This window comes from Scophthalmus maximus, chromosome 2 (genome assembly GCF_022379125.1).
Source record: "Scophthalmus maximus strain ysfricsl-2021 chromosome 2, ASM2237912v1, whole genome shotgun sequence".
In the NCBI taxonomy this organism is placed as follows: Eukaryota; Metazoa; Chordata; class Actinopteri; order Pleuronectiformes; family Scophthalmidae; genus Scophthalmus; species Scophthalmus maximus.
Genome location: NC_061516.1, coordinates 25,750,001 through 25,764,026, shown reverse-complemented (window position 1 = coordinate 25,764,026; position 14,026 = coordinate 25,750,001). Strand labels below are relative to the sequence as shown.

General features: G+C 45.7%; 1 protein-coding gene across 1 annotated transcript in view; it reads left to right on the top strand.

Moving 5' to 3' along the window:
- Window positions 1-760: 760 nt before the first annotated feature.
- Window positions 761-14,026, top strand: part of LOC118300986 (rho guanine nucleotide exchange factor 12-like) — a 30,288-nt gene continuing 17,022 nt past the window's right edge. Inside the window, exons 1-6 of the mRNA XM_035625976.2 lie at window positions 761-1,462; window positions 10,819-10,910; window positions 11,677-11,775; window positions 11,869-11,918; window positions 12,137-12,194; window positions 12,389-12,585. Coding sequence (XP_035481869.1) covers window positions 1,431-1,462; window positions 10,819-10,910; window positions 11,677-11,775; window positions 11,869-11,918; window positions 12,137-12,194; window positions 12,389-12,585 — 528 coding nt within the window. The 5' untranslated portion in view covers window positions 761-1,430. The remainder of the gene's footprint in view (window positions 1,463-10,818; window positions 10,911-11,676; window positions 11,776-11,868; window positions 11,919-12,136; window positions 12,195-12,388; window positions 12,586-14,026) is intronic.

Sequence of the window (14,026 nt, the reverse complement as noted above, 5' to 3'; positions counted from 1 at the left end):
TTGGACGGTTCCTGCTGTCAATCACATGGCATCCACGCCCCCCAATGCATACCGCGCTTTATTGTCTATTTCACTCCAAATGAGACTATAATTTTAAAAAATGGACATCATGCCGGACAGTATATAAAGTCCTTGTGAAATATGTTTACAGACGTTTTAGGTAAAATGCGAAGTAGGTTCAATTTCTATAGAAACAGACTTTCTTTTTGCAACCAGTAGAGTTGCCCTCTGCTGGTGACTCCGGAGAATACAGGTGTCAGGCACTTCCGCATTAGCTTCACTTTCGGTGACTACGTCTATTTTTATAAAAAGTCTATGGTTCTAGTCACTCATTGGTTTTGGCAAATATATGTTTAATTTTCACACATATACATATTATTCTGAAATGGGCCAGTCTACAAAATGAGTGTTTTTACTACTGTTAGGAAATTGATGCTAAAACTTACTGCAGTATTTAAGTCAATGCAAAATTAACTTAAGTATATATATATATATATATATATATATATATAACTTTAACTTAAGTATATATATATATATAGTATATATATATATACTTAAGTTAAAGTTGCATTGACTTAAATACTGCAGTAAGTTTTAGCATATAGTATAAGTATTACTACAATGTGGTATTGCAAGTTTTGCGAAGTACGAGCAGCTCTTGAACGCAACGGGATGGAAGGTGGGTTTTCCTCCTCTTTTTTCCCCCCTCAGTCTTTTGGGGAGAGGAAGAGGAAAAGGAGGAGGAGGAGGAGGGGGAAGCATTTCCTTTTTTTCTTCTTCTTCTTCTGCCATTTCGCATCACACAGCGGAGCAAATAATAAAAACACAAAACTAAAACAAGGCTACTGTACAAAAACAGAGGTGATTGAATCAAACGGACCCGGAGGAGGGGGAGGAGGAGGGGATGCGACAGAACAAACCCGCAGATCGGATCAGATCATCGGACTGAAGGATATAAAAGAAGTTCCTTGTGGATTTAGCAGCTCCCCCCCCCTAAAAAAAACTCTTGCCCCCGGACACCAGGAACCGTCTGGAGCGTCATCGTGGAGGCATTTCCTCGGGAAAAATAAGAGATTTCTCTCGTGCGTTTTTTTGAACTTTTTTTTTGCAGCGACTTCCCTGCGACTCTTTTCCAGATGTGTGTTGTGATGCAGACAGCGGCTGGTGGATGAGACCAACTCACACACCACGAAACGAATAACAGAGCCAACTTTTCTTTATTATCTTGCAAATCTGGATTTTTTTTTTCCAGACTTTATTCCCTTTAGAATAAAGGGATTTTTGTCTGCAGGATATAAACGACTCGTCGACGCTGTGTGTGTGTGTGTGTGTGTGTGTGTTGGACATGGCCGGATACAGGAGCCCTCGTTGGAATAAATAAGAATGAAATGTTATTGAGGTGAAGTCGTTGGAAGAGAAAAGGCCCAATGAGTGTCCCACACTCAACACTCACTGACAGGTAGGATGATGCTCTTTATTCTCCTTAAGTGCTGATTCTTTTTGCTTCCTATTCATTTTTTTTTATTTAGTGAATCACAGTGTATTTTTCCACGATTTGTGGTGTGTGTTTATGTTCATGAATGGGGAAAAAAAACTAACTGCATCAAGCCAAACTCTATTAAAAAAAACTCTGATTTAAGCTTCGGCTGCTTGTTGGAATATCTTATTAAGTTCTAGAACTTTGCATAAGCTACACTGCTATTCAATTCTGTCTTCTGACAAATTCGGCACTGAAAGTGTTCGACACAAACCCTCAGGTGTCCACAAAATGATAGCATTTGAAATCGGTTGTCATCGCTTTACCCTGCTCACGCCCGCAATGTGGGAGGAGACGATGGCGTCTGAGGACGCGACGTAATGCAAATTAGAAGTTCGATTTTTTTAGCGATTGTAAAAGATTATGGTGTAGACAATATACGCCGAAGTGCACATAAGCCTTGGGTGTTTGTTCTAATTTCATTGATTTTTTTAAATCTTCGACTCCTATTTGGGGAAATTAGGGCAAGTTGAAATTTACACGATTTCTCAACGGAGTTCGTAAAAAGTGTGTGTGTGTGTGTGTGTGTGTGCGTGTGCTTTACTGAAATTTGACTAATTGAAATGTCCCCAGTGTAAACATATCCCTTGGTATTTATCCTCCCGGAGGATCAGTGGAAGTTCAGAAGACTCTTTCCTCCACATTGATAATAATAATAATAATAATAATAATAATAATAATAATAATAATAATAATAATAATAATAATAATGATAATACATTGATTTATATAGCACCTTTCAGAAGGGGATTCACAAAGTGTTTTCACAAAAACATACAAATCACAGACAATTAAAATCAGCATTCCAACAATGATACTGTTTTCAGGTCACATATCTGTATACAAAAGATGATATAAGAAGACAACATCACATGAAAGCATGTGTTTCATTACCAGCAGTTCATGATGTGGGATTACAAACAGGGCTGAGTGTCTTCACCACAGGCTGCAGTTCTGCACACAGAACCAATCAAAAGTTTAAAAAACCACATTAGCTGGTGCATGTCAGCAGAAACGGATTCTATGATCATATGACTTCCCTTTCATTGACCACAGGAAAACACATGTGACATAAGGAAAGAGTGACATTTAGATTCTGTGCACCTCTGGAATTTTACTGCTGAGGTGAAGGGGAAACGTTAAAGAAACGTGACTTTCTGCTTTTCAGATTCCGTCATGGTTAATAATGATACAAATAATTCTATTCATATAGCACCTTTCAGAAGCAGCGTCACAAAGTGCTTCCACAAAAACATACAAGTCACAGACAATTAAAAGCAGCGTTCCCACAATAACACGGTTGTCAGGTCACACATCTGTTTAAAAAGACGACATCACATAAAAGCAAGTCTATAGAAGTGGGTTTTTAAAAGTGACTTTAAAGAAGACAGACTCCTTTAAGTCACGTTCAGAAATCAGGCAGAATGAAGGCGCACATGAAGTGACGCGACCGCGTCGGAAGGTCAAGCAGAGTCATTCGATTTTTTTTCTCTTTGACCTTCAGCCGCCAGAGAGGACCGGGCCGTCCGTCTGCTCCGCTGCTCCCTGGAACAATGGGCCTCTTCTCTTTAGGGCCTAGTTTCTGACGCTCTCTCATGTTTTTTTCCCCGGCACCGATTTCCACATTACTAGACCATATACGGTTTCAAAACCAGACAGGCAGTTGTGATTATGGTGCCTATACGGCCACATTTGGAGGAAAACAATGAGGTTTTGGCGTCACACCCATCAGAGCAAAGATTAAAACCAAAGCGTAGCTCTTCATGAAGAGCCGGGAGGGAACCGCCAGTTCAGCTCTGCACAAAATGAAAAACACTCCTACCGACTCATCCGCAGCTCGTTAATTATTAACATTCTGTATCTGGTTTGCTGAAGTCTTTCATTAACAGGAATGTAAAAAAAAAAAAAAGCAACAAATCTGTGAAGCTGTACTTCTTGATGAGTGAAAACCACATTTCTGTGCAGCGGCGTTTTTTTTTTGGGGGGGGGGGGGGTGTATGCACGAGCACAATCATGTCAAACCTGGCAACCTCACGGTGAAGATAAGACTTGAGGAAGCCGCGTTTGAATGTTGTACGTCATGAAATAGTTGCAGCATGCGACTTATTACTTGGTGTAAAGATTAAAACAAACCAGATCCAAGTTGCATTTCCAGTCTAACCTTGTCACATCTCTACCAACTCCTCACTCAACCCATCAACGACACTTGTTCCTCAGCTCCTTTGGAACCGTGCACCGATTGGACCGCGCCAGATGTCAATCACTCCGTATCCGCGCTCCGATGCGTACGGTGCTGTATCGTCTATTTGACTCCAAATGAACATGGTGCGGTGAGCCTGGCTTGCACATCAGTCTGGGACCTCTCAGTAAATTTTTAGATTTCTAAGAGGCGTTCTACCAACGGACGCAGACCAAAGTGCCTCCGGACGCAGTTGGACAAACGAATCAAGTGACGTCTGTGAAGCGACGCGAAAATATCAACAGACCAGTGCAGAGAGGAGACGTCTGTGAAGTCTGTGACGTCTGCGATGATGATTCCACAACGTCATCAGCGGCGGTGGCCATCTTGGTTGTTTACAAAAGTCGCTCTGTCTCCGCGTCACAGTATAAACCCCGCCCACTATCAGATAATCGACTGCGATTGGACCGGTGAGATTTCCTGCCGGAGCGAAAGATCACCTTTCTAATGGAGCAAATGAAATGAGCTCCCGGAATTCATCTGGGTCCCAGGCAAATGTTTTCTCATAGACTTCTATAGAAACGACCAGTGGAGCCGCCCTCTGCTGGTGACTCCAGAGAATACAGGTTTTCAGGCACTTCCTCATCGGCTTCACTATCCGGACGCGGTGACTCTACGTCCATTTGTTTGTATACAGTCTGTGGCTTCACGCTGGACGGGTCGCCGGCCCCTCGCATGGGGAACTTACAGAGACAAATGAACCAATCTCACGCTCACATTCACACCTACGGACGAGTTTGAGTCCAGTGGAACGTGCAGTACAGTAGATACAGTATCCGAGGACCTGCGTGTCGTATGGTTTGCCGCGAGACCCATTTCAGAACATTTGTTTCACTCGCGAAAATCCGTTGACTTTGACCGTCGCCCTCGTCCGTGGGTTTTGACGGTCGCTGCTGCGGCCCGGAGCTGCGGTTGCCGGGGCAACGCTAGCGCCAGCCAGCTCCAGAAGAGGGTACAGGTCACATCTTGGACGCGGTTCACGGCGTTTCTCAGCGAGAAGAATTCCAGTGTGAGCGCACAGCCTGCGAGGTTTCCTCCAAACGACTGGGCTACGTTGTTGTCAGGACGTGACAGAGGGAAACCATCCTGTCTCCTGAGGAACGCTGTGCTCGTCCCCCTGCTCCTCTCAACAAGTACGAGTTACTACTGGTGCGGCACAGTTCCCCGGGAGGGAAAAAGGCCTTTTAAAGGAAAACTACGGCTTATTTACATCCAAGGGGGTTTTTATTTGAAGTGGGCCTTTTTCTTTTTATTGGTTCCAGGAAACATTGTTCTGTCGGAGGTCGCCGCTGAGATGTAGGGAAAAACAGAACGTTGCTAAAAAATGGGGAAAGGACAAGAGGTCGGACGACCAGACGGAGGCAAACCAACGCAAACTGTTGTTCACTGACTGCTTGTGTCTTTCCCGTCTGGACATGAATCCTCAGAGACGTCCGACACATTAACGTCCCTGAAATAACTCTGGGGAGTTCCAACAATGTTCTTTACTTTCAGAACCCGTCAATCCGACAGTCACACACACTTGACCCAGGGATTGTCCAAGTGTGTTGGCGAGGCCTCAAACGCACTAGAGAGGTTTGATTGTTTTGCCGAATTCACCTCAGTCACATCATCCATGTCATCACCTTGTCCTCCGAGCTGCCGGAGGCCTGTTTCACGCCTGCGGGTCGCTCCAGGAGCTGACGATCTGTAGTGTGGGATCGTTATTTCATAGGAGCAGAGGACGATGCAGAGACGCAGAGAAGGACGAGGCTGCGACAGCGACAGCGTGCGGCCTTTTGGGGAAAAAAAGACGCGAGTTGTTTTTGACTTTTTCGACGCGGCCCCGACACCACGTGACTGCTCCCTCCCTCTCCCTCTCCGCCTCTACGCCTCTCCGTCGTTTACTGTAAAATCATAGAGTCGTGAATTCGTTTGTTCAGTCGAAAAATGAGGGCGGTCAAGTGTGAGAGCGAAGCTTAGACGAGCATCATGTAAAATAAAAGCCGAGCGGCCTGCGGGGCTGTGGCCCAGCTATTTCGCTCTTTGTCACACAGTTTTGCTGATCCGTGTGTTTTCCCGCCCGCCGACCTCCAGCACCCCCCCCCCCCCCCCCCCCCCCCCCCCCCCCCCCCCCCCCCCCCCCCCCCCCCCCCCCCCCCCCCCCCCCCCCCCCCCCCCCCCCTCCCCTCCCACCTTGCACCCGGGCTCTGACGGGAAGTGGTGACATCACTGTTAAACTATGTCTGTCGGGCCCACCGGGCTCTTCCTCGCCGTGGGACAGGGCTGCAGGGCGACGTGTGGATTCCCACCAGGCCCGGGGCCCACCGTCCTGCCACGGCTTTCCACCTCGACACTCTATTTGATCGTTCTTTGGATAGTTGTACGATCGCAGGAGGCTCCTTGAATGCATCGCAGCGTAGTTTGTGTATCGTGGGCTTGGGTGGATAACGTAGTGACGCCCACTGACCCCATGGCCAGAGCCTCTGTATGAAGCAAACTGTTAATAATTCTTGTTTGAAAGTCACAGAACTCAGTTAAATGGCTCAAAAACCCACAAGGAGACACAAATTGACCACAGAGAGACACCAGATGCCTACAAATACACAAAGTGGCCTCAGAGGGACTCAAAACCACCTCAGAGACACAAAAACAAACACAAAGACAGGCAAAATGGCAACAAACTGACTAAGATGTCACCAGAAAAAACACAAAATTGACCACAACGAGTCTCAAAATGAGCACGAAGACCACGAAGAGACTCAAAATGAGCACAGAGACGAGTACAGAGAAGCAAAAAGCACCACAAAGAGACACCGGATGCCCGCAAATACACAAAATGGCCTCAAAGAGACTCTGCATGACTACAATGGGACTCAAAAAGACCACAAAGAGACAGAAAAATGACCTTATACAGACAACTGATGCCCACAAATACACAAAACAGACATAAAGAGACACATAAGAGCAGGAAATGGCCGATGCTTTTCTCATAATAAGCCCCATGATTCTTGGTTTACTTCTAGAATAATGACTGAAGTCACAGCGAAGACAAAGGCTCTTGTGTTTTTTGCCTAATTACGAACCGGTGTGTCGCTAATGGCAACCGGAGGTGGACTGATCTTAAAAAGAACAACAAGCAAAAACTGGATTTATGTATTTTTGTGAAGTCGTCGTTGCTCCGGACGGATCTGAACCTGCTTTTCTTTTTGTCGTCTGGTGAGTTTGCTTCTATTGAGGAAGATCTTTGTTTTTGCAAGATGTTTACAAAATGCATCTATTCCAAGACGATATATTAGAGATATATTAATATATATATATATATATATAGTCTGAGAGGTTGGTCATAAAGACGTCAAACTTACAGTGATGAATTGATAATTCAACCTCAGGAGGATTTCTTCAGCATCTGATTTACACGTTGTCAAGTGATTGACAGGAGGAGGATCGATGAGCCCAAGGGGCGTCGTCTGCTCAGAACGTTGAGGATTAAAGGTCAAATTCTAAATCATATTATTAATCAATAACGAAGCTTCAGTTGGATTCATTCATATTACAGTGAATTTGGAGTTCCAGCTTCTCGTTGGACTTGTTGTCTCCAGCCCTCCGGGGCTCCGCCCCCTTTTGCGCCGTTATCATCCCCGGAGGAATTGTCTGGTATTTTTGGCCTCTGAGGCCCGAGCGGAGCGCTGCGTGTTGCTGCTTTGATAACTGTGCACAAAGGCGAGTCAAGAGAAAAAAGCCAGAGCAAATTGGCCAGCAGAAATGAATCTGAGCTCTATAATAGCTAAAGTGAATTAATGATTCCCTTTTCATATCACGGCGGCCCGGTGAACTTTTCACGTGGACGTCACCGCGGTTCCAAGTTGTTTGTGAACGTTCCGTGACTCTGAAGTGCTGCACAGGAGAAAAGATAAAAATACTTCTCTGCACCGTTGGGAACTTGGCGAGCTGTCGGGACGTTTACGCAATTTTTCCCACCGTATTCTCAACAGAGCCTGGAGGATTTATCAAATATTATCCGTCATAGACTGTAGATAAAGATCATAGACTGTGAGTGAGGAGCTAAAAATATCCTGGATCCAGGCGCCGACATCTTGTACTTCTGACGTCATTTGGAGCCAGAGTCACCGCCCATACACGTGCTCGACCGATCTCAGCTGTCAATCATCACGTCTCTCCCCGTTGTTACAGTGTCAAATAACTAATCAAAACCAAACGTATCAGAAACGTGAAGACTTGAACTCCAGTGTGATGAGAACTACCTAAAACGGCAGAAACATCTTTGAGAGAAATTGATTCAACGTCTTCGTTTGGTCCATGTCCCATCATGGAGGGGGCGGGGTTTATGACCTATACTGCAGCCGGCCACCGGGGGGCGATACAGATGATTTGAGTAGGTACAAGATGTCCGAGGCCGACTAAAGATGGCGGGCAATCGACACAGCATCTCTGTATTCTCTCGTTTTTACACTTTATCTGCCACTGACGTACGAATCTCCTGCACAACCAATCAGGTTGCGACCTCTTAACGCGCCGCCACAGCTCGTACTTGAGCTTCACTTTTTGAGAAGCTGTCAAGGCGTCCATCTTTCTATCCTGTCAACGATGAACGGGATTGCTGTCGATCGAAGTCGTAGAATTGTTCCAGCTTTTCGTCGACGGAGGAAAAATGACTATGACTCCTCGTCAGTAGAATTCGTAAGCTCCTCCATCTCTGCGACTCCCAACCACTACAGTGCCTAGTAGATTATTGTATAGTTGTGTAGCTCTACATGTTTTTCTATCCAAATCTAAAAGAAGAAAACGAAATATCCGAAGCTGAAAGATGAATTTCAGTGAGTAGTAGACGCACTCAGCCGCCACCCACTGAGCCGGATGCCGCCTGTCCTCGTCTCGCCCGAGTCCTATCGAGTCCTAATCTCCCCCGAGTGGGCCGTCCCATCGCACTCCGTCACCCTGGTGCTCTACTCCTCCACACCAATCCCCCATTTTGCCTGTGATTGTGACCGTTTTGTTGTGTCTACGAAGAGATGGCGTCGGGCTCCGCTGCGTTGGTCTGGCTCAGTTTGTTCCGGGAGCGTCACACAGAAGGAGGATTGTCCCAAATCAGGATCTGATTCATTCCACTTTCCTCCTGCACGGGACAGTTCTCCCACTGTGGGAGCTAAGTTGAAACTTCCTTGGCCTTCTGTCTTCCCTCAAAGACACACTCGCGCCTCCTCCTTCCTGCCCCCCCCCCCCCCCCCCCCCCCCCCCCTCCTCCGTTTCTTTCCCAGCCTTCTCCCACATTCAGGAAACTGGAGCCGGGCCAACAAACCCGTAGCCTCCGTTTCCGGGAATCTGTCCCCACAAAGCCGCAGTATAGCAAGTTGGCTCTGACGTTGGGGGCCATTGTTAAAGGCCCAGGGCCCCCATTGTCCCGGGGAGGAACGGCGGCACAAACAAAACCCCCTCTTAGGCGGCGCTGATGGGGGGGGCGGGGGGTGCAGAGGGAACCTATGCTATTAATATATGGACTGCGACCATAAGGTCAAAAGCTCCCATGAGGGAAATGCATTTCAAATCAGTTTCAGTAAAGACAAAGACGGACGGTTCACGTGCAGCTTGCTCCGGTCCGATTAGACGTCAGCAACTTTTTCCTCCCGTTTTGATATTATGGTGATGATTTTTAATGGGTCACACTGTTTGACTTTATAAAACACTCTGACTCAGTGAGGCATGAGACTCATATGAAAGGCTGTATTTGTGTTATGGTTGCACTCGATGTAACGTGGAGGCCACGTGTGGCCCTGCCAGTTTTTTAAAACAAATCACAGGAATTTGAAATTTACGCCTCATATTTCTCGGCCCTGTCGTCGACTCGTGTGACGTGTCTTTGGGTTCATTGGCATCGAGGTGGAGGCGCTCAACGATTTTAAAGTAGACGTATGCTCTTTCACTTTTTCTCTTCCCTCTAGTGTGTTGTAGATCTTTTTTCGTCAGCCGTCCGGACGATGCTTCCATATCATGGTGACATCGCCACGTCACACTGATCATTTGGAGCACGTGAACCTTTTGCGAGCAATAACCCAAATTAAAATGTTCAACCTGAACATGAGCAGAGTCTGTCTCCTTTAATCTTCATTCACTGTGGAAGACGTCGATGGCGGACCTCCGTCTGCGGCGCGGCCTGCTTGTCGGCGCGGCAGAGCAGCGTCAAGGCGTCAGCAGGAACGTGTGCACTTTTATCGTAGACGCTGTCGGACTACCCACTTCGCAGTGAGACGTCCCAGACGCTGAGTCAAACTGCATGAGATAAAAGGTTCAGGAGAAAGTGCAGCAACTCCCCGACCGCCCACATCTGTCAAGATCCAGTTGATGTTGTCAAGCTGTTGTCGTTCTCATTTGCGATTTCCCTCCGATTTGTTTAATTTTTTTTTTGGCGACGAGCTCCAGAATTTGTCGTATGCAACACATCTGTCTTCTTACCTGCGTAATATAAACCAACCACCCGGTAACTCTTTGTAATGACTCCGAACATCTGCAGTAACAGTAACAGTATGACGTCACTGTGCCTATTCTGTGTGTTTGTTCATATATCAATATATCATCAACACATTCTGATTCATAGAACTTAATTCATCTCATTTTGTTCACATTCACAAATCTGATTCTAGTGTTCGGCTTTACTTTAATTATTCACGTGTTTATTTACCTTATATCGTCAGGTGTCTTTGGCTGTTAAGAAATAATAATAATAATAATAATAATCCAGAATAATAAAAACTTGGAAAACTGTGATTTCTTTGGTGGCTGTTGACAGTATTTTCTGGTTCATGGAGCCATGAAATAAAACATCAAAAATCCCCTTTGTAAGACGTTTGACAAAGAATTTTGAACCTGACATTATTCACCGTTCAGATTTTGTGTCTGTTCTGGAAATGAATGCTAATGAGCACAAAACGTGTAATTCGGGGACGTTCCACTGTGATATCTATGAGTTAAGACACTGACCATATTACCTTCAGTTATATTTAATATATTTTAATGTTCCGTGTGGTGTTTGTGTTCTCTCCAGGACCCCGAACATTCTCAACAAGGATCCTGCAGACAAGAGACCGAAGAATGACAAATCCCCGGTTTCCCTCAAACAGGAATTTGATCCCACAGGTGAGAGACGCTCACATTTATTTGTGTGTTTCATTCGCTGCGTCATTCCTATGGAGAGAAATTGTTCTCATGAAGAGGTGTGGCTGAAGGCAGCGCTCAGAAACCAGTGGTGGTAGGGTGGTTGTCTTGGTTACGGGGCGGACATCCCTGCTGCCCTCTTCGTCCCCTGGAGGCTGGAGGCCACAAGACGACCAATTGTCCACTGGGCTCCGTCCGACGAGTCTCTGGAGACGGAGGAAGACAAAGGGACTGGGAGCAGCCGAACTTCCTCATGTGGCGACGGGAAGAACTTCCCTCAATCCCGCAGATGTTCTCTGCAGATCTCAGGGCGTCGGAGAGGTCGGCCTCCACGGAGTCGACTATTCAGTGATGATTTTGACTTTTTGTGGATTCGTCTTTGGTTCCCAAGAGGAAAGGGGTGTCCTGCAGATTCCAGTTTTCCTGGAAAGAGAGCCGGCTGCTGTTTAAAAAAACTACTTCCTGTGCGGAGCAATTTGACTCCAGCTGAGACGAACCGGTACTCAGGACGATCTGCTGCAGAAGAAAAGAAGCAAATACACATGTTGCTCTCACGACCAAATGAAAAACACAGGATTCAATACGAGTGGTTTTGTGTGGAAAACACAAAGTCAGATCATGAGGCTGGGTCCTCATTTTTCTCATCTTTGTGTGTGTGTGTGTGTGCGTGCGTGTGTGTGTGTGTGTGTGTGTGTGTGTGTGTGTGTGTGTGTGTGTGTGTGTGTGTGTTTGTGTTTGTAAATGACAGGTCTGGTCCAGAGGTGTGTGATAATCCAGAGAGATGAAAATGGCTTCGGGCTGACGGTGAGCGGAGACAACCCTGTGTTTGTGCAGCTGGTCAAAGAAGGTAAGTCTCACACACACACACACACACACACACACACACACACACACTTGAGGAAGCGACGTCTCTGACCCGGCTCTGTCGTCTGTGTTGCAGATGGAGCTGCAATGCGAGCTGGTGTTCAGACAGGAGACAGGATCATTAAGGTGAGGAGTCCGGGAGAGAATATAGATTCATATTTATTGATCCATTTTGAAAAGGTAAAGACAAGAGACAAGTGTTGAAGCATCCAAGAGCCACTGACACAAGGAAGGGAAGTTAGAAAATATGGAGACACGACACATTTAGGTTTTGGTCACTTTATCAGATTTGATCAGATTTGAAAAAATGACCGATTTGATGCTTCTTCTTTTTTTTCCGGCAGGTCAACGGGACCTTAGTGACACATTCAAACCACATAGAGGTTGTAAAGCTGATCAAATGTAAGTGTGCACTTGTGATCGAAGCCGTACAAACGTGCAGAATGTCGCTTTTACCACGAAAAGCATCTTCTGAATGTTTTTCTCCTCCTCCGCGAGGAGAATACATCACTGAGATTTCATTTCCTGAGAGTTTCAATATTCTTCTTCTTCTCCCTTCCTACTTCACCCCCCCCCCCCCCCCCGGCCTCCGGCAGCCGGCTCCTATGTGGCGCTCACGGTGCTGGGGCGGCCCCCGGGGCTCCAGATCCCCCTGGAGGAGGAAGAGGGCGAGAGGGAGCGGGAGGAGGAAGGGGCGGAGGTCGGCTCGCCCTCCTCGTCCTCACCCGCCGCGCTGCCAGGGCCGGAGCCGAGCAGCCCGTGGACCAGCGGCACCCCCCCCCTGCCTGACGGGGTAAGGAGTCCCGCTGCATTTGAGACATTCACTCGTCGTCAGATTTTACTGTTAAAATCAACTTCATCTTTCTCAAACTCCCAGAAGCATCTGCAAAACCAAAAGAAGACAATTAAGTTATGAGACGGGAATTGATTTTTCGGATGCTGGGCACAAACATCACTAAATATTTCTCCTTTTCTATATATATTGGGGTTTTTTTAACAACTACTAAATTAACTTATGGAATAAAAACAACAATCTTCTTTCTTTTGCTTTTGATTTAAGCGTTTTTATGAAGCGATTGCAGTCGAATCTACAAGTCCTCTAACGCTCTCATCGTCAGATTTTATTTGTCAAAATCAACTTAACCTTTTATCAAACTCAGAAAACTCTGTTACAGTCCCAGACGCAAATGCAAAACCAAAAGAAGACAAATATTATAAAGATTTTTCGGATACTGGACACAAACATAAGTAAATATTTCTCCTTTTCTATAGTCTTTTTTTCTTCTAAAGTAACTTTAGTTACTTTAAACTTCTTCTATCCATCTATTCTTCATTTTGATAGACACGCAACACAAACCCTGACCCCGATTTCAGTCAAACGCAGCATTAAAAGAAGCTCAATTTCTTTCTGCTTTTCTATCCTGTGTGGTTTTGCCTTACTCTTACTTTTGCACGATTTAGAATTTATTTATTGTGCATATTACATATCTTATTTTCTGTTTCGTTTTTGGGGTTTGCACTATTGCACCGTGGGTCCGAGACAAACGGTTGCTCAATTCCTCCGCGTGTCTGGAACAATGCTGCAGGAATTGACAATAAAGATGACTTAAAAAAATCATAGATGAACGTGGAATGTTACGTCGATTGTCCGCCATCTTTACAATCTTTTATGCGGAAGCTCTGAGCCAATTTGCGACCTCACTCTCGTGCTGTTGTCGGCCTCAGACGCGCCTCGTTGTGTCCCGTTGTTCTGGGTAAAGCCTCTTTGGATAACACAACCCAAATAATCCATAATAATATCAAAGTCTTTTGGAGAGAAAAGTGTACTTTCAGGTCGTCCTGCAGAATTACTCATCACATCTCAACACAGATCTGAACATCCATAGTCAATCTCACATTGTATTATTCCATAAGAACAAGGAATTCTAGCTCAATATTAATTCAATTAATAATAAAATATATTTTTTTGCAATAAAAAGACTGTTAATAAGACAATTTGTTGGTGTAGAAAAGGCATTTCTTCAGGTTCATTTGGTCTCTCTGGATCTCAGTGCTCGAGTGAAACTGTGACGTTCTGCACGATGTTGTTCTAAACTCGGATGATCTCTGTGATACGAGCAGCTTATCTGTGTCCAGACAGCTCATTATTTCTCATTAGTCACGTCGCCTCGGCCCGTTACGGCCCGTTTGTACCAGCGGCTCCTCGTCTGCGGACGTCGACCTGGAGACGTTCG